The sequence below is a fragment of the Tubulanus polymorphus genome, chromosome 5, assembly GCF_964204645.1.
Source record: "Tubulanus polymorphus chromosome 5, tnTubPoly1.2, whole genome shotgun sequence".
Classification (NCBI taxonomy): Eukaryota; Metazoa; Nemertea; class Palaeonemertea; order Tubulaniformes; family Tubulanidae; genus Tubulanus; species Tubulanus polymorphus.
The window spans coordinates 20509004-20528817 of NC_134029.1; the positions used below are offsets into that span (position 1 = coordinate 20509004).

Consider the following 19814-nt stretch of genomic DNA (forward strand, 5'->3'; position numbering starts at 1 on the left):
GTTCAGTGCTTCTCGTGCTCAAAGCCATATTCTTACGAATATTTGACATGTCATTTCTTGTTGATAGTAAATCGAGTCTACCCAATAATACAGTACTTTGATACACACCACGAACACGATGAAGAATAAAACAGTCGCAGTGCTGATTGTGATAGTGATTTTAGCAGTTTGTAACGTCGTTTTATCGGCTTCAATCCCAAAGAACCCCGCAGACACAGCTGACGACAGGGATAGTGATCTCCGGCCGCCAGTAGAACCGCAAAAGAATGTAGGTAAAAATACGACCGGCACCAAATCATCACCGTCAAGTTCGGCAACAATAACAGCAAGCATGGCAAGTAAAGAAGTCTCAACAACTAATAAAGCGAGGACTGGGACAACCACAGCGGTATTAACCACAGCGCCTACTCAGTCTCAGGACAAGTCAAACACTGCTGCAAGCACTACTTGGCCTAGTCCTACTACTGCATCCCCTAAATCAAAAGTCCAGGATGATAAGTCGACGAAGTTGAAAGGAGAGGATGCGTCAGGTTCTGAAAAAGTGAAACCCGATGATACTGGTAAATCTCCAGATGTGAAAAAGCAAAATAAAGAGCCAGCATCTAAATCCGGTGTTAATGATGGCGCCACTAGAAATGAAAAAGTGTTGAAGACTTCGAAATCAGATTTACTGACTTCTGCTCAAGACAAGTGGAAAGCTTGCAGAGGATCCGTTTGGATCAGCGAGAATTTGAGAACAGAGACTAATTATGGACCGTTGAAAAGATGTGCGGGACAATTTTCAGAGGATGATAAGTTCGTGCAGTCGCTCTGCGCAAACGTCGTCAAAACATCCGTCGAAATGTGTCAGAATGAAAATGGTCTCCGCAGCGATTTCCTCGAACCGAAGGTCGCCGAACTTTATACATCAACGGAAAATATCGACGGAAAATTCGACCTGTGTTCGAAAATCAAAATTCTAACGGACGCTTCAGTTACCGACGCGTTCGGCGACTTCCCCGAGTTTTCGACCGCGTTACGAAAAGAGGAGACGTGCAAAAAAGTGTGCATGAGCGAAACGAAGAAAGATAACTACGGCGTATGCTCCTTCGCCTACATTCTGATCAAAGCCCTCGAGGATCACAGTTCTGGTGAGATATTTTTGACGAAAAAAAATTGCTCATTTCTCGATGAGCAATTTGTGCTAAGTTGATTTTTCGTGCAAAATTTCTTAATTTAAATGAATGACTACAGCGGAACCTTATTTAGTCCTTTCGTTGCTGACCAATTCTTGCCTAAAGTGCTGGAGATTGTGAAAATTTTAGCACATTCCACCCTAGTGTGTTGTATAACGGGCATCTCGCTAAAGTGCGTCTACTCTGCGGTGCAGCATATTGTTACTGTTAGTTACACATTTTTCATAATGTTTGTTAGGTGTTGCCATCTTTCCATAGAATTGTAACTAACTCCAGGCTAATTGTGAGATCGATGCAGTGCGGTGCAAAGTACATTACTGATTATACACCGCACTGTGGTGTAGATGCACTGAAGGGATTAACGCGAATCTCGTAAACAACATGTGTAAACCTAGCCTATTCTGTAAAAACTTCAACTTATTCAAACCAACGAGTTAATTTCCGTCGACATATCTCGCGTGATATCTGTTAGCTGTCTTGGCTGAAGTGAGGAACCAAGTCTTCAGATGCATTTTGCTCCGCTTTAAGAATCCTATTTCTCTCATTTTTAGGTTATAAGCACATGGTCGCGAACACCGTTGATGGTGTCCTCGTTGATGAGGGTCACACGGATACCGACATCAAGAAGCCGTTGCTATCAAAAGCCATTGAGAAGTACGAAAAAGAAAAATGCAAATTCCCAAGCAAGGATATGTATACTCTGTTAGAGTCGTGTAAAGGATCTCAGACCAGCGACATGATTTCCGACAACTGCGTCAGTGTTTTAGATGTAGCTTTGGCCGTCTGCACTGGAAAAGCAAAGGGCAAAGACAGCATATTCCTTACGAAAGATGTCGCTAACGCGTATCTCTATAATTACGGCGGCGAATTCGACGTGTGTGAAGCGTTGCTGAAGAATAAAGAGACGGTTTCGCATTCGTTTCACGTCGACGGTCTCGAAAACATTTGGTGGGCGGAAGTAATGACCGTTAACGGTTGTCGGAAATTCTGCAAAGCGACAAACAAGAACGGCGGAGGAAGCAAGAACCGTCCTCAGTGCGTTGTGATGTATTTACTGTCGCGAGCTATCAGCGACGGAACCGTAGGTAAGTTGCCTGGATCAGATAGTGTTCGTTTTTATGATAATCATAATTAAAATATAATTTAATTCCGCTATAAATTACAACATGCCATAAAGATATACAAAAATATACAAGTAAGGGATATTTTGATATTGTGGAGAAGATTAGATGAAGCCGACAAAGGCTTATGAACGTTTCTAATCCCCCAACACACACACAGATTCATACTAACAGATGTACACACACATCGTGTGCCATACAGTCATATACCTACACCAAACATGTCACTGACACAGACGCTGTCAATCACACTGACATGCATATAATTCGTACACTGGTAATCAGATGATGGATACAAACGACTACAGATTAACTTGAAAAATTCAGAATCACAAATTCATCTTTTTAATTTTCGTCGCTCGTTTTTGAAAACATATATGGATGTTTGTACTTTTCATTTGAATCTAGGTTACGTGTTCAAGAATCCCCCGAATGAGGGACAAATCGGACCGAAGCCCGCCGGGACATCAACGACTACCGTTAATGCGAAATCTACCGCTAAAGCGAAATCTACAGCTGTTTCTAGGAAAGGTATAAAAACTGGCCAAAATCTCGTATCACAGGTTTTGAATGGGGACCTCGTGCCTTCTTCTGACAAGATCGTCAAATCGAAAAATTCGATGCTATGGACGGCTTCGCGCGATTGGAATCAGGCGAGGTGTTCATTTCCCGCTGTTGATATTCGAGGTCCGGAGGGACCTCTCAGAGACTGCGATATTACTCGTAAATCCGGCGTCATTCCCGAAATGTGCTTCTCGCTTATCGATTTTTCGAAAGACATCTGCAAGTCCGATATTCCCGGTAAAAACAGCGTTTACGTTCGGGCTGCCGTCGTGAAAGCCTACCTCGATGAACCGGCCGAGAAAATGAACATTTGTCGAATGACCAAGCAACACCTCGACGTTTACGTACAGAAAAATTTCAAAGACGTTTTTAGTTTCTGGGGAGACTTAATGAATGAAAAGTCATGTAAGGTGACCTGCATGACTGGGAAATCTGACGAGAAACCGTATAATAATCCAGTTTGTGTCCTGTTTTATTTGCTATTGAAAGGAATTCAGGACGCCCAAGAGGGTAAGTGCCTTTTGGCTGTAATGTCGTACCTTTGGTGATTGGTGATGATAAAGTATTTCTCGTTGAAGTGATATGACATTCTTTATGTCTTCGACGAATTCTTTTTCACTTAATCTAAATATTTCAACCGGGTCACGTATTTTTTTGTAAACGTCACATATATTGTAATTATTGTTTTGCAGGTTACAATGCGACCAAACATTTTTCGGACAACGGTGCTGATAAACAATCATCGAGCAATGTCAAACAAGGGAATAAGGATGGAGATAAAAAATTAGAATCGGCTACGGGTAAAGATGATGCTGAGAATATTGGAAGTAGATCGAAGCTGCTGATCAAAGAAAAAGAGACAAGCGAAGATGACAAAAAGATGGTACCGATAGAAAAAACCGCAGGGTCCGAAGATAATAAGAAGACTGAGGTAAATCAAAAGAAGGTAAATCAAAAAACGATTTCGAATGCAAAAAATACGAAAACTGTTGGAATCGGGGATGAGGTAGATTCCGGCGCGGAAAAAAAACCGGATGTAAATATTGACGACAAAATGACTGAAATATTGGATGAAGGAAAAGATGTGAAAATGAGTTCAATCGAACGAACAAAAACAACTCAAACGGTGACTGCGACGACGACCACAATCGGCAAAACGATGAAAACTTCTCCGAAAGCGAAGCCATTTTTGCCGAGAAAGAAACCCGTTTTTACCCGACCGAAAGCGAAAGATCGAGCGACGCCGAAATATACGTACGGCGAATACGAAAACGAAGAGGACAGAGATCAGATGCTACGACCGGAAGAACGTAACGGAAAACCAAAGGATCTCGGTGAGTTTGTGTTTGTATGATATATAGGCCTTTATTGGGACTAACCGGACTGACTCTTTCATTATCTGTGAAGCGCTTCTTTCGAAGATAAAGATTACGAGAATGAATACACGTATAAAACCGTGTTGTTTTTGTTTGTGTGGTGGTGGTGGAGTTTATATTAAAGCTAATGCCTAATTCAACCTGACTTGAGAGCACATCAGTTGGTTGAGCTCAGTCGGTTTTGATGGTGCGTACCTGACCAAGGTCTTATCAGGACCAGAAAGCACTGGCAGTGGACCTAAAACATTGATTTTTGATCCATTTTAAATTGGATTGACAGATATACAAAAAGTCTTCATTGAAAGGGGTTGAAAAGAGAAAAGTGATTCCATTATTTGAAAGTCTAACAATATGTTTTCATGCCTACATACGAAATTTCAGTTAGTCGGCATGGAAACATATTGTTAAACTTTCAAATCATGGAGTCTCTTTTCTCTCATGAGAACCCTTATCAATGCAGACTTTTTTGCAATCCTTCAATACAGTGAAGAATGGATTTATTAAAAAACGACGTCTTAGGTCAACTGCCAGTCCTTTCTGGTCCTAATAAGACTTTTATCAGGTAGGCCCATGTACAATCATGCTAGGCCAACTGACGTGCTCTCAAGTCAGGTTGAAATAGACATTAGTCTGAAGGCAGAATCGTATTCTAACACCCCTCACCCTGAATCGTGATCGAATTGTGGGAATATTGTGTAACTTGGGGCTGTGAAATAGTTATAACCCGAGCATACTTTCAAAAACTAATTGGGAAAGATATTTATTTTGTGTGTGCGCGTACCGTATTTTTGAAAAATATTTGACTGTTTTTGTGTGATTGATGTTTTTCTAGCTGATGCTGAATTTTATAATCACCCGACGTATTTAGGTGAGGTTGCATGCGCGTTTCTGACCGGGCCACTCGGTCTGTTTCGTTCTACTAATTCGGTCCAAATTTTTTCGATGGTCTCAAAAATGAACACGATAAATTGGACTTAATTGCAGTTATTCTGTATTTGTGGCATGTACCAACGGCTGCTGTCAACCCATGCAACTCAATATAGCCTAAATATATATATATATATATATATATATATATATATATATATATATATATATATATATATATATATATATATATATATATATATATATATATATATATATATATATATATATATATATAATGTGTGTTCTAATAACTGATGTTACATTTGTATCAAGCGAAAACCAACACGCCTTTTGAAGCTTCAGTTTTCAATAGTGCGGTATGATTTCAATCAAATTTTGTCGTCCATTGTCTTCTATGAATCTGTTGGCTGTACTGCGCAGACAATACGTACTGATTAACTGGGGCTCAATGTGTGTTCTTGTTTGGTAACATATTTCGAATCGAGCAGTAATCCATAATCATTATTGTTGCGCTACTCATAAGCTATCTTCTAATCGCTAGGTAGAAATATTTATGTGTATGACGAATCACCTATTATCTTCGTAGTACATGGCGCATGTTTTATAGATCAGCTTTAACACTAAAACTGGTGGCTAACTCAATCGAGCTATTGAGTTAACCCCTTGGTTATATAGACAAAACTGAACTGTAAAATTATGAACTCTTAAACGGATCCTTAGCAGAGCCCATGATATGACCTACTCTTCGTGGCATGTCTCATGTAAAAATAAACATTCAAGATTTTCACTGTTTAATTGTTTCATTCTTATGCAGGTGAAAGCGAATGGTCTCCTTCGAATTCGAAACCAGTTCGTAAGTTTTCGTAGACTGTGAATTGCATTAATCGAATTTATGATGAATTCATTACGATTAAAACGTTTCAATTGAACGATTGTTCTATGATTATGATATTTTTAGGAACGAAATACAAAGGACCCGATATAACTCCGTCCGGACACTTTATGGCGTATTTTGTGACGGCTGTGATTCTGTGTATTTTGTGCTACGTGACATTCCATAACAAAAAGAAGGTAAGTAAAGTAAAACACGTGTCCCGTTTCGCATTGAACAGCGCGAATTCAGAAGCTCGTAGATACTGGAGAAATCAGGCGTGGATCAAGGGCTCACAGTATTGGAAGAAAATCTAGGGCACTTTAGTGAAATGGGGGCACTTCCTGTAATCCTGAAAAAACGGAAGACTCTGTAGTGTGGGCAGCTCCTCAACAAAATTTTTAAATTTGAGACTATTTCACGCCGTTTAGAGGCTTTTAGAGACTAACAGACGGTGAAATGTCTGGAAATACTCAATTTACTTCCAGCTGGTGTCATCTTTTTACAAAAATTGAATTGTTGCGTCACCTTCCTCAGTGATCTCATATATTTTACGCTTGACAGCAATTTAGAATTAAACAGTAAACTCAGGTTAACTTATTACCCTTTTTAAGTGTCAAGTGTCAAGTCTTTTTGACTCGCAATTCCAAAATCTTGTCAAAATAAATATCTATTGACACAATGATGAGTATCCTGGAATTCAGTTATGAGTTTTTGCTCCTGTTTTGTAGATCTTGGCGTTTATGATCGAGGGACGACAAGCCGCTGGAATGCGACGTCGCGCCAACAACGGAAGCTCGTCGAGTAAAACCGAATACAAACTGTTAGACCAAAAATCGGATGCGTTACCCCATTCCGACCTGGATACGGCGGCTTCGGCCAAAAACTACATCTACTAACTACATCTATCAACCGATCGACCGATGAATTTAGACCAATTTGAAACTTAACTATTCACCGGGCAAATATGTCAAACAACTTGTCTCGTAGACTCTTCTGTGAAGTGTGGATCTCAACAACGAAATTATGCTCAGAAATGTTACGATAATCCAATCTCGCGGTCATCAGCTACCGCCTGCCTGGGAAGTAGTACTCGTGCACTGCTACTACAGGGGCGAGCTCTTGTCTGAGCGAATACAGGGCCGTACTTAGTGGGGCCATTTGCTACTCAAAAATTTTGGTAAAAGTGCCCTTTTTAAAAACCTATCTGTATTGAGTGCTATGAAATACTATTGTTATATCCAATACAGAAATTAGATGTAGAATCCTTCACTCAGGAATGACAAATATTTTGTTGTATGAGTTTTTGTTAGGGGCTATTCTAAAAAAGAATCGTTATATCGGTGTTTGACGATAGGTAACCGCAATTTTTCGGGTTTCACCCCCACCCCCATAATTCAAATGCTAGGTATGGCTCTGGAATATGGTAATCGTTAACCGACGAAAACTGAATTATTTGAAATTGAAACCGTTCATGTTAGTACTGCACATCTACTACTTATGATTAGACATCGTGTGTGAACGATCATCTGATGATTTGTTTCTTGAATGAGAACACAGAAAATAATCCGTCAATCTCTCGACTCTGATGAAACTGCTTATCTTAATGTGATAGTCACTATTTATGTAATGTTTGGATCACGGCTTTCAGTGGTCACTAAATGTGTTTTATACATATTTTCTATGGTTGACGAGTGTTTGGTTCGTATGGTTGTTGTCGTTGTTGTCGAGTTCTTTAAAAAGCTACATTATATGGCTAATTAGTTTACTTGAAAAAAATCACTCATAGGTTTGGGCTTTTTTTCATATTCAACGTGTTTGCACCATTTTTTTCAGTACGATGGCTCTTTTTTTCGACGTAGTTCAAGTTGATGTAAATGAATTCAAGATCGAATGAATACTTTATTTCGAAATGTAGGAAGAAATGTAGCTGAAGAGATACTTGAGGAATGTTAGATGTTGAAATAAGCATGTTACTATGAACTAAGCCCCGACAAATTGGGACCAATTCAATGTATGAATCAAGTCCGACGATGGTGGCACTTGTAAACATTGGTACGAATGTGTTTCAATGGCGAGAGAAATACTGATCTTGCCTCCTGAATTAAGTGTGGTTTGCTCATTGATGTTTACTGTAGTCGTGCACTAATTTACATATCAATTCTCATGTTTTATTATCGCCGTGTAAGTTGTTATAATTCGATACGAGTTCGGACAGCTGACAGTATATATGTAACCTGTTTAACTCCAATGCAAGTAGATCAATATCTGTAGCTTACATATTTAGTCTAGAAGGGATGTTTTCTAATCCTCCCGTCTGATTTGATTTATCTATTTCTATTTTATTATCGAAAGCTACTATTCAGGTTCTATGCAAATTCCGTTAGCCCGGGTTTTTGTTGTCTATTCACTGTACATTTATTGTATGGATAGAAAAAGCCTATTCTGTACAAGCTCATTCTACGTATATTAGGTTTTTCTGAATAATTTTATCGTATTTGTTATTTATTAGTTTATTTATTGAATTGTGTACGCACTACCTTTCGATTGCCTACTGCCATCCTATATATCATTATTATTATTATTATTAATATGATAATGTTGTAATCCACTGTAAAATATAAAAGCCACAATATAAACTAATGAAGTAAAACCAATCTTTCTGATTTGAATGTGTCAGCTCAAAAAGCTGTTTTTGGAATTAATTTTTGCGATCATATTGTATAAGAGGCTGATGGTAAACAATTGCTTCAATGTGGTTTACAACGGAACCTTGTTATAACGGACCACTTCCTCAGATATAACAACTTATCAGTTATTACAAACCTAGAATTTCATTCCAAATAGGACGGAATTTGATGGTTTCAAACTGGATTTTAACGAATTATCTGTTATAAGATACCAAATTTTTGGTCCCTTGAAGTTTGTTGTAATGAGGTTCCACTGTGCTATGAATTTATTTCATTTCACGTTTGCATATCCTATCCAACTCCTTAATTGTGGTTCATTGGACTGAATGCTTAGTTCATTGGATTTTAAATGACCTATTTATACGTAGAGTTAATCGTATTAATGGCCAAAATTAAATAATTTTGAATTCCTTGGGTAAAGCTTCTAAAATGCTAAAGATTTTTAAAAGAGGCAACAAGTTGGGATGGCTCTATCACTGCAAATATTCACTAAGTCATCATTTTTTCATTTGGACCTGGTTTAAACACATTTTGAAAGGACACAATTATTATGCACATTTTCGATTAAACAGCTGTGCCCTATTTCATGGTACAATTACAGTTCCAATTTGTCTATCACATCTTATATAGCGTATGGAATTTCGATATAGAATTAATACTCCATCATACAAAGTGTATTGGAAAAAAAATGTTGGATATTTCTAAGATTCTGTGGAGATCTTTGTGAATCGATTTCGAGCTTTATGTTTAATACTGCGTCTTCTGTAAAACGGCAAATGGATAAACGTACTCATTTTAAAAGCTGAGCATTTTCAATTGCTGATTCGAATATTGGTGGGTTATGATCGTTTTGTTGGGTTGTACTGTTTCAAACAAAATAGTTAATTCTTGATTTTGATTTTGCTGTAATTCTACGCCAATTACGAACCAGTTACGGTAGACTTTTTATTTTTTTCAATAACTTCACGGTTGTGTTGCTCGGACGTTCTGTTACTGTAGCTCCCGCTTCTCAATCACACATTCCCACTTCGCCTCATATATTTTTACATGTAATTTGTAAATAAAATCGTGTGCTTTCAGAAATGATAAACTTGTGTTTTTCTTGTTACCACAGTTTGCTATACGAACACCAGCTTTCAAAGAGTATGGTCAAAGGCCCCTAGATAGGATAGTTTGGTTCACCGGATTCGAATCAACCCCTGGACCCGTGAGGATAGACGTAATCAGGATTCAAACTGGATGCTTGAGATTTGAGAATTTGTTTGACATTTTGAGCCAGCCCGATTCTGACGATTTACCCTTAATTGAATTGGTATATGAATCAAAATCGACCCCTGAAATGAGGATTGTGTAACGAATGTGGAGGATACGAATGTGGAGGAAACGAGGTTACGAATGTGGAGGATGTGGTCGTTCAATATACAATTTCTATCGACGGGAATACTGTGACTATGGGCGTCAACCCGTCTAAGCTCATTCAAGACCTTAGCCTAGTAAAATCTTAAATTTACTTTGCCAAATGCCCTGACGAGTTTATTTGAATACGAAATATTATAAGATATATTTTTCTTTACGGTATCTATTGATACGTGTTGTTTGAATTCTAATCGTTCAATACAATATGTTATACGAATCGATGAGACATGTTTCGCAAATTTTGAAATATTTCTGATCTTTCTTTGATGGGGATTGATACATGTGAATATCATACACATTCATTGTCAAGGGCTTCCAATGAGTGGCACAGATGAATCTACCATTAAAGTACAATCAGAAATTCAATTTACAATCAGTCAGACGAATGAATATGAATTTCCATGATGAAGGCATATATGATTGTCTTGCATTTGACATACACAGTTATTCATATAGAAATCGTGGATACAAGGGGCTAATTGAAGCACCGGAAACATTTACGTCTTCACGTCATGTCTTGTTTTCATTAGTTCGTTGGGTGAAAATATTAGAAGAATGCGTGACTCGATCGAAAAATTGAAATATCAGTGGAACTGCATATCCACTGCAGTTCGTGAAATCTACGAGCTCGTAGGCGAGATTCGTACAAACAATTTTCGATCCAACTGTCAAGCGTAAAGACCGTTAGTTCAGGAAAAATTATCACTCATTCAATGAATGGACCCCAATAAATCGAAAACCACTCGTCGTCGCTAAATGAACGCTGGTTGAGCTATTTAACTGAACAAAAGCCCTATCCTAGCAACGTTAAGTCTTAGGCTAATAATTCACACATCGCCGACTAGCTGGCACTGAAATACGCACCGACCGCCGCACAGCCTTATTTACAGTGCTGAAATGAAATGAAAAACGTGTAAACAAAACTCTCTTCTGTTTCTGTGTACGGGTGACAAGTTTACACAACTTACAAGATTCACTCACGACTACCTGTAGATAAAGGCTTTATATCAGAAACGGCGATATTCGAGAATTTCATTAGGTCGAATTTGCCAGTAATTTAATTTTAATCAACATCAGACTACGCGGTAACGCTGGCTAGGTTTATATCGAGGAAAATTGATAGGGGAAACAGGACTTCGTAACGAGGAAGGTGAGCGAATTAAATTTGGATCCGAAAACTGCATTTTCTGTCATCGATTGGAGGGTTTTGATGGGTTTTTTTAAAATCTATAATCACTTCTTTTGAAAATGATTAATGCAAATAATACATAATACATTGCGAAAAATTTTGCGCGTTTTATACAATTGTCCTAATTTGATTTACATGAAAATCTGAAATGCCATTATCAGGTAAAGAACAGAACAGAACAGTGAAAGTTATAAACGTAAATTACACTGATAAATGTCACTTGTCTCACGTAGCTTGACGCATAAATCACATTATCTTATTATTATAAGGTGTCATTAGCCGACATAGTTCTACATTTCCATTTCTTTAGCCTGAAAACTTGCGCGCGCGCGCGGTCGTACCTGCAAATTTCAATATTTCCGTAGACCGTACGAAATACGAACGTTTTATGCAGGGGTCGATCTAGGGTCTAATTAAGGAGGGGGGGGCAGGAAAAATTAAGGCACATCTATAGGCAAATAACGGCACTCTCGTAGGTGCGGGTCCTCCCCCAGAAAATTTTCTAAATTTGATGCAATTTTAGAGCAACTATATTTTTGAAACACCCAATACGGATGGTTTAGTTCTATGAAAAAATAAATACATGGATAAAAACAAAATCTTTGAAATTTTTTCAGGGCACCTTGAAATTTTGAGAGGGGGAGCGCTCCCCTGCTCCCCTTGAATCCGCCCCTGTTATGCTGTGAGCTCTTGAGTTTACGTAAGAAGGCAGCTTAATAATTCATTCCTATACATGCAATGATGACGAGTTGATGAGTTTGGTCACTGAACCATGATATCGGAATTGTTCTTGCCAATACATTATAACACCTATACGTAGTTCCAAGAATAAGGAATTGAAGAGCTTTAAAAACCCACGCGTTGGACAATCTGTCTGGAACGGTTTAGCTGACAATCTGTTCGTCAATCTTTTTTAATGTTGGGATAAGGCTGAATATATTTTTCTTATGTTGCGTATTAAAAGCTCAACTTGCTATAAATCACGATATTAAGCTGAAATCAAATAGCTTTTTTTCTTTTATTCGTTTTCCATGCAGAGACAAAGCGCGTTGTCATTTAGTCGAAGAAAATTCTCACATTATTCACGAAATACCATGTTTAACGGAGCTCAGATGTGGTCGTATTTCACCACACCGGTTTCTACGCCGTGTATGATGACACCTCGACGCCTGGAACCGTTAGACGAGAAAATAATCGAACTGGATAAGATGAAGAAGGATATCTACCAGCATCTGAAAAAACTGAACAATCTAAGAAGTGAATACACCGAATGGTTCGAAAATAGGCACAAGTAAGTCGTTTCAAGGATTTTAGATATTAATTCAAAAATTATTTTTGAATTCAGCATTGATAAGACTCTATATCCGTGTTAAGACGAGAATCCCACAATAATGACGAAAAATGAAGTACAAAATGTTTCCTAGAGCTGGTGGTTTATTCGACGTTTCGACATATACTAATAGTCATCTTTTTCGGACTTTCGGATTTTTTTCGTCATTATTGTGGGATTCTCGTGCTGATATTACTTTTAAATTATGTAAATCCGACTGTCCTGATTGTTTTCGGTGCGAGCCCGTCTTTCCATCGTTTTCGCTCCGTTGGAATTGTTTTATCAAATAAACACACCGGCGGATTTTAGGGGGGGGGATCTCGGGGGTCCGGACTCCCACCTTCCCGCGAACACCATAAATCTGACATTCATCTGCTCGAAAATTCTTTTCGGCTTTATTTCTTCAAGAATATCTTAAACCGAGGCTGGAACCACGCAGAACCTTAATAGCCTTTGACTTGGCTGCTTCAATATCCAAGAAATACTTTTCGTGTGGATTTTCCAATCGCCCCTGAAACATTTTTTACTGCGACGAATTAATTCATCATTGTCAATGGTGGCAATTATTCTTTTGGATGGATCTGTTATAAATTTGTTTGAGGGGGTTCCCTGGGATTAGCAGTCATCATGGCACTAACTCAGCAACCGTGGGTAGATTTGCATTACTAGTCCGTCATCTGCAATTCTAAATCCCATTAATCCTTGCAACTCGTGTACCTACAGCCATTAAGATGAAGCCGAAGTCAATAAATTCTGATATTTAAAACCAATCTCTATTTTCGTACATACAGAAAAATATGAGATTACATTACAGGATAGATATACATGTACAATACAGATTTTCAATTTCAGGTCATTTACGGAATCTCTGATTGGGGCACGGATGTTAATACCCGAATTGTTTCCGGAACAAGTTTACACGATCAAACATTTCAAGCAAACGAAACAACTGTGCCAAACGTTGATCGATAAAGGCAGATACGTTTCGAACGTCGAACGTATGAACGAATTCGAAAAACTCTGGGAGAAAATGGTCGAAATAAAAGAGGCAGGCGACGAAGTCGTTTACGAACAGTTGTGTAAATATTGTACGAATATAACCGCTTTACGAGACCCGAATTTGAAAGAACAAATAGACGACTTGCAATATCACCTGCAGAAAGCGTGTTCGGAAGATTTCAATTTCAAAGATATTCACAACGAACGGGATAATTTGTTCACGTACAAACTAGACATCGGGGAAAAGGATTATTTAGGTTTGGTGCAGTTCATTCCGTATTTGCTTCAGATTACGAGGAAAATCTGTTACTTAGGCATCAAATTACACGTGGAAAAAGAATAGAAAATGCGAACTCGTAGATGATATAGACAAGAATTTTCATTCGAAATTACGTATAAAATTCTCGCTTCGATCTCAATCCTTAATATCCCGCGCTACCGGTCAAAACTACTGTCATAAACAAGTCATAAAACTTCCAACGTGGTTTGTGAACTTTTAGTACGTCTCATTTCGGGATTTTGATTGTGATTTTACAGGGAGCTTCTCGATATGAAAAGAATTATAATTTCTTATAATAACAACGGATTGTTGCGAGAAGTAATAAATGTATATTTTCAATTCAATATCTCACTGGAATTTACAATGATGCAATACTTCATATGACAGTGGTCTTTCATATATTTTCCCGAGTGTTAGAAATTGCAACTTGTGTGTGAACAATTCATGTGATACAAATGTGATATACTGATAACCACTTATGCACGTGATAAATAATTCAATCGACCATACTCTATTGACAGTGGCAACAATTATCTGAGAATTTCAGCATTTTATTGATTTTCTGCCACAAAATCGACGTCTGTTCCCACACCTGTTTATACATACAGTATTCATCATACACCGGTTACATTCTGGTGAAAGTCGATATAGAATCTATCTTTAAACTCGGTAGTGTTTTGACTGCAAATGAATCTCAATAAATATGCAATTCTGTCTCAGTCGGTAGTGTTTTGACTACAAATGAATCTAAATAAATATGCAATAGATTCCGTCTCAACCGATAGTGTTTTGACTGTATAAAATGAATCTGAGTTAATACGTAATAGACTTGGTGTTAATCAGTAGTGTTTGGACTGGAAATGAATCTAAGATGCAATAGATTCTGTCTTACTTGGTAGTGTTTTGAATACAAATGAATCACGGTAAAATTGACTGCTTTGATCAGTTTACCGATTTGACCAGCACTGAAGACCACAGACTCTAAAACGAATCCATGTGACGACTAATGAGTATAGTAGTCTCCACCTAAAAATATTTTTGGGTAGGTTAGAACTGATAAGATTCTACCGGGGTAAACTTAACACCAATTTCAAGCGCGAGAATTCAGCAATAATTACACTCAAGGGAATGCCGATTTCATAGAATTGCAGTTGAATGAGTTTATTTACAACTACGCTTTGATAGCTTCAAGTGAACTGGGGTCAAACAACTGAAAATACAGTCAAGCGATAAATCGTTAACACCATGATTCCACAGTAGGCAACTTAAGTAGGCAGCAAGTTATCATTACACGACTAATTGTAGCATTGAAAGCTTTTCCCTTTCCTTAAAAACCAGCTACACAAAGCACCATTATACGCATTGGTGACCATTAATTTAAGCAAATAACCGGTACAAATCTATAACCCTATCCATTCTATTGCAGCCTGCCACCAATCCATTTTGATTTCAGCTATCTTGATATTTGGCTTAATATATAATTAAGTATATTTGTCCATCTATGATAATTCCACATACCGGTACCCAGTTACCTCCCTGCAAAAATCAATCTTAACAAGAAAAACAACCATTTCTGTCGTTCATTTGATACATTCGACTGTGATAAAACCGTCAATTCAAACGACATATGTACATATATACATATTTCATATGAGACTGCCGTCAAAGCTATAATATACGTATATTTAGAATAAATGACATATAAAGCATCGAGATCCCGTTCTGCAGTTGTCGATTCTAGGCGATTGAACTAATTTCGACTCGTAAAACCATAGAACTAGCACAGTAGACTAAAACCAGCACCGTACATATCAAACACCAGGAGGGATTAAATTACAACAAACCATTCAACAATAATAACGATATTAAATTCGTAACAGATTTTCTAGCGCGTCGAGGAAACCGTTTTCGAAAGCTTCCTCGGAAAATCTAGCGACCGATTCGCGAGCGTTCGAACAGATTTCGCGTCTTTCCGTCGGAGTCAATTCGTAAATAGTTCGCATACAATCCGCGTACGTCTGCTCGGTATCGGCGAGAAATCCCGTACGAGATCCTTCGTAATCGGTCACAATATCCATCTTCGGACCGCCGGAATTATGAGCTAACACGACGGTTCCGGCTGCCATACATTCCACAACTCCTGCAAATACGAAACAACGATTACAGCTTTAATTGACAAGCTTAGTTTAGATATTAGAGGTCAGGCAAAAGTGAATTTTCACAAAAAGGTTTTAGATTAGGTACCGGTAACTGTATTTGATTTGGAATTTTTCTTATTTTAATTTCCACAGGACAGGCTAACAGGACAAGTTACAAAACAAAAATGTGCATGAGACATGATTGTTATTTGTTAGTGGTTGATTCATAAACTCATCCTCATATAAAACTACCAGAGTAACAAAGATAGATCATATGTGCCTTTTTACAGATCAATCATTCCTAGATTCAAGGAGTTTTAATGATGATAATTTTAAATTTCGAGGCAGTCTCTGCATCACTTTCATATCCCGATTACAGTAGACTCCTCCTAACTCAGTACTGTTTATCATGATAAACCATTGATTTGGTGGTTTTGTAGGCAAATTTTTTTTCCGTTACACTTATTAAAACTCAGTTTCTAATTCGGTAACTAACTATTGGGAAGACAAAAATCCTGGTACCGATTTAGGTGAAGTCTACTGTAAAACCTACAATCATTTCTAATTACCTATTTCTAAAAATTGAAGGAGCTTTGGACATTTTCTTAAAATCAAAGGAGTTTCAAGCATCTTTAAAAACATTTTCTGTTTAACTAGGGTTCCAGGGACACCATGACCACTTGGGAAGTAATTCCAAATGCTCAACAATCTAACAATTTCAATATTCAACGCCCCCTGGTGACCATATACAGTATCCAATGACCTTAAAACTTACCACAATCATAGAACATGTCAGCAGCTACGATTTTGTAATTGATTGTGATAACAAAATATGCCTCGTTACCACTTTAATATGGAAATACTAAGTTATTCTACTATTCAATGCCCCCTGGTGACCATATTCAAAACCCAATGACCTTGAAACTCACCACAATCATAGAAAATGTCACAAACTATAACTTTGTTATTGATCATGGTAACAAAATATGCCTAGGTACCAATATAATAAGGAAATACTAAGTTATTCTACTATTCAACGCCCCCTGGTGACCATATAGAATAACTAATGGCCTTAAAACTTGCCACAATCATAGCTGATGTCATGAGCTACAACTTTGCAATTGATTGTGGTTACAAAATATGCATTGATACGAATATAATATAGAAATACTAAGATATTGCATTATTCAACGCCCCCTTGGTGGCCATATACAAAAACCAATGACCTTGAAACTCACCACAATCATAGAACACGTTATGAGCTACAACTTTCTAAATGATTGTGGTAACAAAATACGCTTAGGTATCAATATAATGTGGAAAAACTTTTTCCCACTTACGAATGAGTACTGCCGACACCAAGATGGCCGCCAGTTGCGTCATAATTGGCTGATGAAAAATACCTATCTCAGGTATAAAACATCCCTTTCCAAAGAATACCCATCACAAATTGCAATGAGAAATGACAAACCAGTAGGAAGCTACAGGACTCAGAATTTGGGCCAAAATTAACATTTTTGGGCACTAAAAGGGTCATAGGACGGCCATCTTGAGTCCAATCGACCCAATTTTTGTTATGCTGATGGGCCCTGGGGGAATTCACATATATCCGAAAGATCAAGGTAATTGATCAAAGCGTCTTCAAACTTTCCCTCAAAAAGTTAAAAAATGTGTAAAAAGTGCTGATTTTGGCGAACAACAATGGCTGCCAGTCGGCCATCTTGAATCTGACAGGGCCAGTTTTTGGGCTGAAGATGTGTCTAGGGTAGATACATGTGTAACCCAAATATCAAGACATTACCTTGAAGCGTCTTCAAAACTTCCCAAAATAACTGGATTCCGTCTACGGATGGATGAACGAACGGACGACGGACGAAAAGTGAACGCAATAGCCCGCTGGGACTCAAGTCCCAAGTGGGCTAAAAAGAGTTATCAAGGAATCAAAGAGTCATAGGGAGTCGTAGGGACCCTATTTGAATCATTTTAGACATCATTTTCTAATTTTTGAATTTGAATTACCCATTTCTGAATCACTTTCTAAAAACAATCACAGTACACTTTTTTGTCACCTCAAAATTTTCGCATTATTATTATTCACGTTTTCGCGCATATATCTTACCGATTCCGAAGTGTTCATTCCACATGGTATGAAGACCGATAGTCGCTGCCGCTAGTTCTTCTTTCAGTACAATAAACGGAACGTTCAGTTTAAACTCGACGTTCTCCTCGACGTCCAACATTCGACATAACTCGCGTAATTCTTGAACGCGAGCCTCGTCGTCGGCGTTGCGACAACCGCCGATCAAAACTAACCGAAACATCTCGCGGCGGTCGTCGTCGCGACTGCGCACGAATTTACAGAACGCGTGAATCTGTAGTTTGTGATCTTTTTCCGGGCGAAACTGCCCGACGGAAACGACGCGGAACAGTTTACCGGTAGTCGACGACGCCGAGTCGTCTTTCAACGGAATAGCGACGAATTCGGTCGTGTCGCACGGCGGATAAACGATGTTCGTACGATCGGCAGTTTTCCACAGGTGTAAAATGTGATTACGCGTCCACGTCGAGTTGACCATAACGACTTGCGAACATCGGCCGACGATTCCGTATAAGTACGCGAAAAGTCGATAGTACAGCAATTTACCTTGACTTAAAATCGTGCTTTGACTGATGAACGAAGCGTTGTTATAAGTACCCTGACGCTGTATAACTCGATCTAACATATCCGTACTGATTGTCGGGTAATGTACATAACACGCGATTTTACAACCGGCCAAATATCGAAATATCGGCAACGTAAACGCGTATCCCATACTGTCGATGTAAATATCGGGGATATACTTAAATAAGGCTTCCACGCCGAGGATCGCCGAGCCTAAACTCTGTCCGAGTAAAGTAAAGTAAGGGTAGGTTTTCGCTTCGACCCAGTCGCGTTGGCGCAAGAATATGAAATGAACGCGCTCCGGATGAGGGATGGTTATGTTGAATGTATCGCGAGCTTTGTTGAGGATTTCGGTTCCGGTAGCTTCATGATCTCCTGTATAGACGACGCATTGAACATGCGGGTACCTAGCGAATAAAGAAAACGAACAATGATCATGAAGATGAACCTTAGGGGCTTGACACAACATTTTTACCCCAGCATCCTAGTGCACCATATACCCTGCATTTAAAAGAACAAGCGAGCCAAGTCCTTCGTAGATATTTAGTTTTTTAATATGGCATCTCAAAGATTTTGCGACAGGTTCCTGTAAGATGAATGTCTATTAAGTTTGAGAATTAAGATAATGAAATCTTACTTCTTCTGAATAGCTCTAATAGCAGTCCACAAGACTCGTTCACCACCTCCTCCGGCGTGGCAATACGGATGGAAAAATCCTACAACGACGGTGCTGTCGCTCTGCCGTATCTCGGGGTGTAGAGTTAGTTTATACTTGCGGAGAATGAATTTCAGCAAAGCGAACAGTATAACGAGAAGGATGACACATAAAACTATCAGCAACAAGAGCAGATTCATCATGTAGAATAAGATTCTGAAATGCATAAGTAAATTAATTGACATTTGAATTGATCTCGACTCAGAAGAAACGGGTGTTTCTGACCCCATTATTGATGATTTAACGAAATAAAAAATTGAATAAGATTATCATTAATGAGAAACACAATATCCTAATTGGAGTATGAATATGAGGACGCCTTTTACCAAGAGAATACTGTAAATACCTGATATTTCCGCGTAAAATGGACAAAATGTCCTCGATCATGGGCGCCGCC

At 38.4% G+C, this 19814-nt stretch overlaps 3 protein-coding genes across 5 annotated transcripts; 2 read left to right on the plus strand and 1 right to left on the minus strand.

Annotated features, from left to right (window-relative positions):
* Window positions 1–54: 54 nt before the first annotated feature.
* LOC141905459 (uncharacterized) lies at window positions 55–9757 on the plus strand. Of its 3 annotated transcripts, none has more exons than XM_074794325.1 (8): window positions 55–1130; window positions 1727–2260; window positions 2705–3370; window positions 3553–4194; window positions 5069–5104; window positions 5942–5980; window positions 6086–6198; window positions 6730–9757. In XM_074794325.1, exons 1-8 carry the CDS (start codon window positions 119–121, stop codon window positions 6895–6897), a joined length of 3210 nt encoding a protein of 1069 aa, XP_074650426.1. In that variant the 5' UTR covers window positions 55–118; the 3' UTR covers window positions 6898–9757. The 3 variants fall into 3 exon arrangements, with proteins under 3 accessions (XP_074650426.1, XP_074650428.1, XP_074650427.1); XM_074794327.1 differs by having other exon boundaries at window positions 2705–2827; XM_074794326.1 differs by lacking the exon at window positions 5069–5104.
* Window positions 9758–12387: 2630 nt separating this feature from the next.
* LOC141906301 (uncharacterized) lies at window positions 12388–13965 on the plus strand. Its single transcript, XM_074795549.1, has 2 exons — window positions 12388–12584; window positions 13476–13965. The coding sequence occupies exons 1-2, from the start codon at window positions 12388–12390 to the stop codon at window positions 13963–13965; spliced, it is 687 nt and encodes a 228-aa protein (XP_074651650.1).
* A 337-nt stretch (window positions 13966–14302) lies between these two features.
* LOC141905211 (GDP-Man:Man(3)GlcNAc(2)-PP-Dol alpha-1,2-mannosyltransferase-like) lies at window positions 14303–19811 on the minus strand. The gene is made up of 4 exons (XM_074794020.1): window positions 19764–19811; window positions 19340–19573; window positions 18160–19109; window positions 14303–16042 (listed from the first exon to the last, which is right to left on the minus strand). The coding sequence occupies exons 1-4, from the start codon at window positions 19802–19804 to the stop codon at window positions 15768–15770; spliced, it is 1500 nt and encodes a 499-aa protein (XP_074650121.1). The 5' UTR covers window positions 19805–19811; the 3' UTR covers window positions 14303–15767.
* Window positions 19812–19814: the final 3 nt, after the last annotated feature.

Excerpts from the sequence above, each read along its gene's own strand:
- LOC141905459 (XM_074794325.1), top strand. The coding sequence starts at position 119 with ATGAAGAATAAAACAGTCGCAGTGCTGATTGTGATAGTGATTTTAGCA. Across the intron at positions 1,131-1,726 it reads CCTCGAGGATCACAGTTCTG|GTTATAAGCACATGGTCGCG; the intron begins GTGAGATATTTT and ends TCTCATTTTTAG. Across the intron at positions 5,981-6,085 it reads TTCGAATTCGAAACCAGTTC|GAACGAAATACAAAGGACCC; the intron begins GTAAGTTTTCGT and ends TGATATTTTTAG.
- LOC141906301 (XM_074795549.1), top strand. The coding sequence starts at position 12,388 with ATGTTTAACGGAGCTCAGATGTGGTCGTATTTCACCACACCGGTTTCT. Across the intron at positions 12,585-13,475 it reads TGGTTCGAAAATAGGCACAA|GTCATTTACGGAATCTCTGA; the intron begins GTAAGTCGTTTC and ends TTTCAATTTCAG.
- LOC141905211 (XM_074794020.1), bottom strand. The coding sequence starts at position 19,804 with ATGATCGAGGACATTTTGTCCATTTTACGCGGAAATATCAG. Across the intron at positions 19,110-19,339 it reads ATTAGAGCTATTCAGAAGAA|GTACCCGCATGTTCAATGCG; the intron begins GTAAGATTTCAT and ends TTTATTCGCTAG. Across the intron at positions 16,043-18,159 it reads GAATGAACACTTCGGAATCG|GAGTTGTGGAATGTATGGCA; the intron begins GTAAGATATATG and ends TCGTATTTGCAG.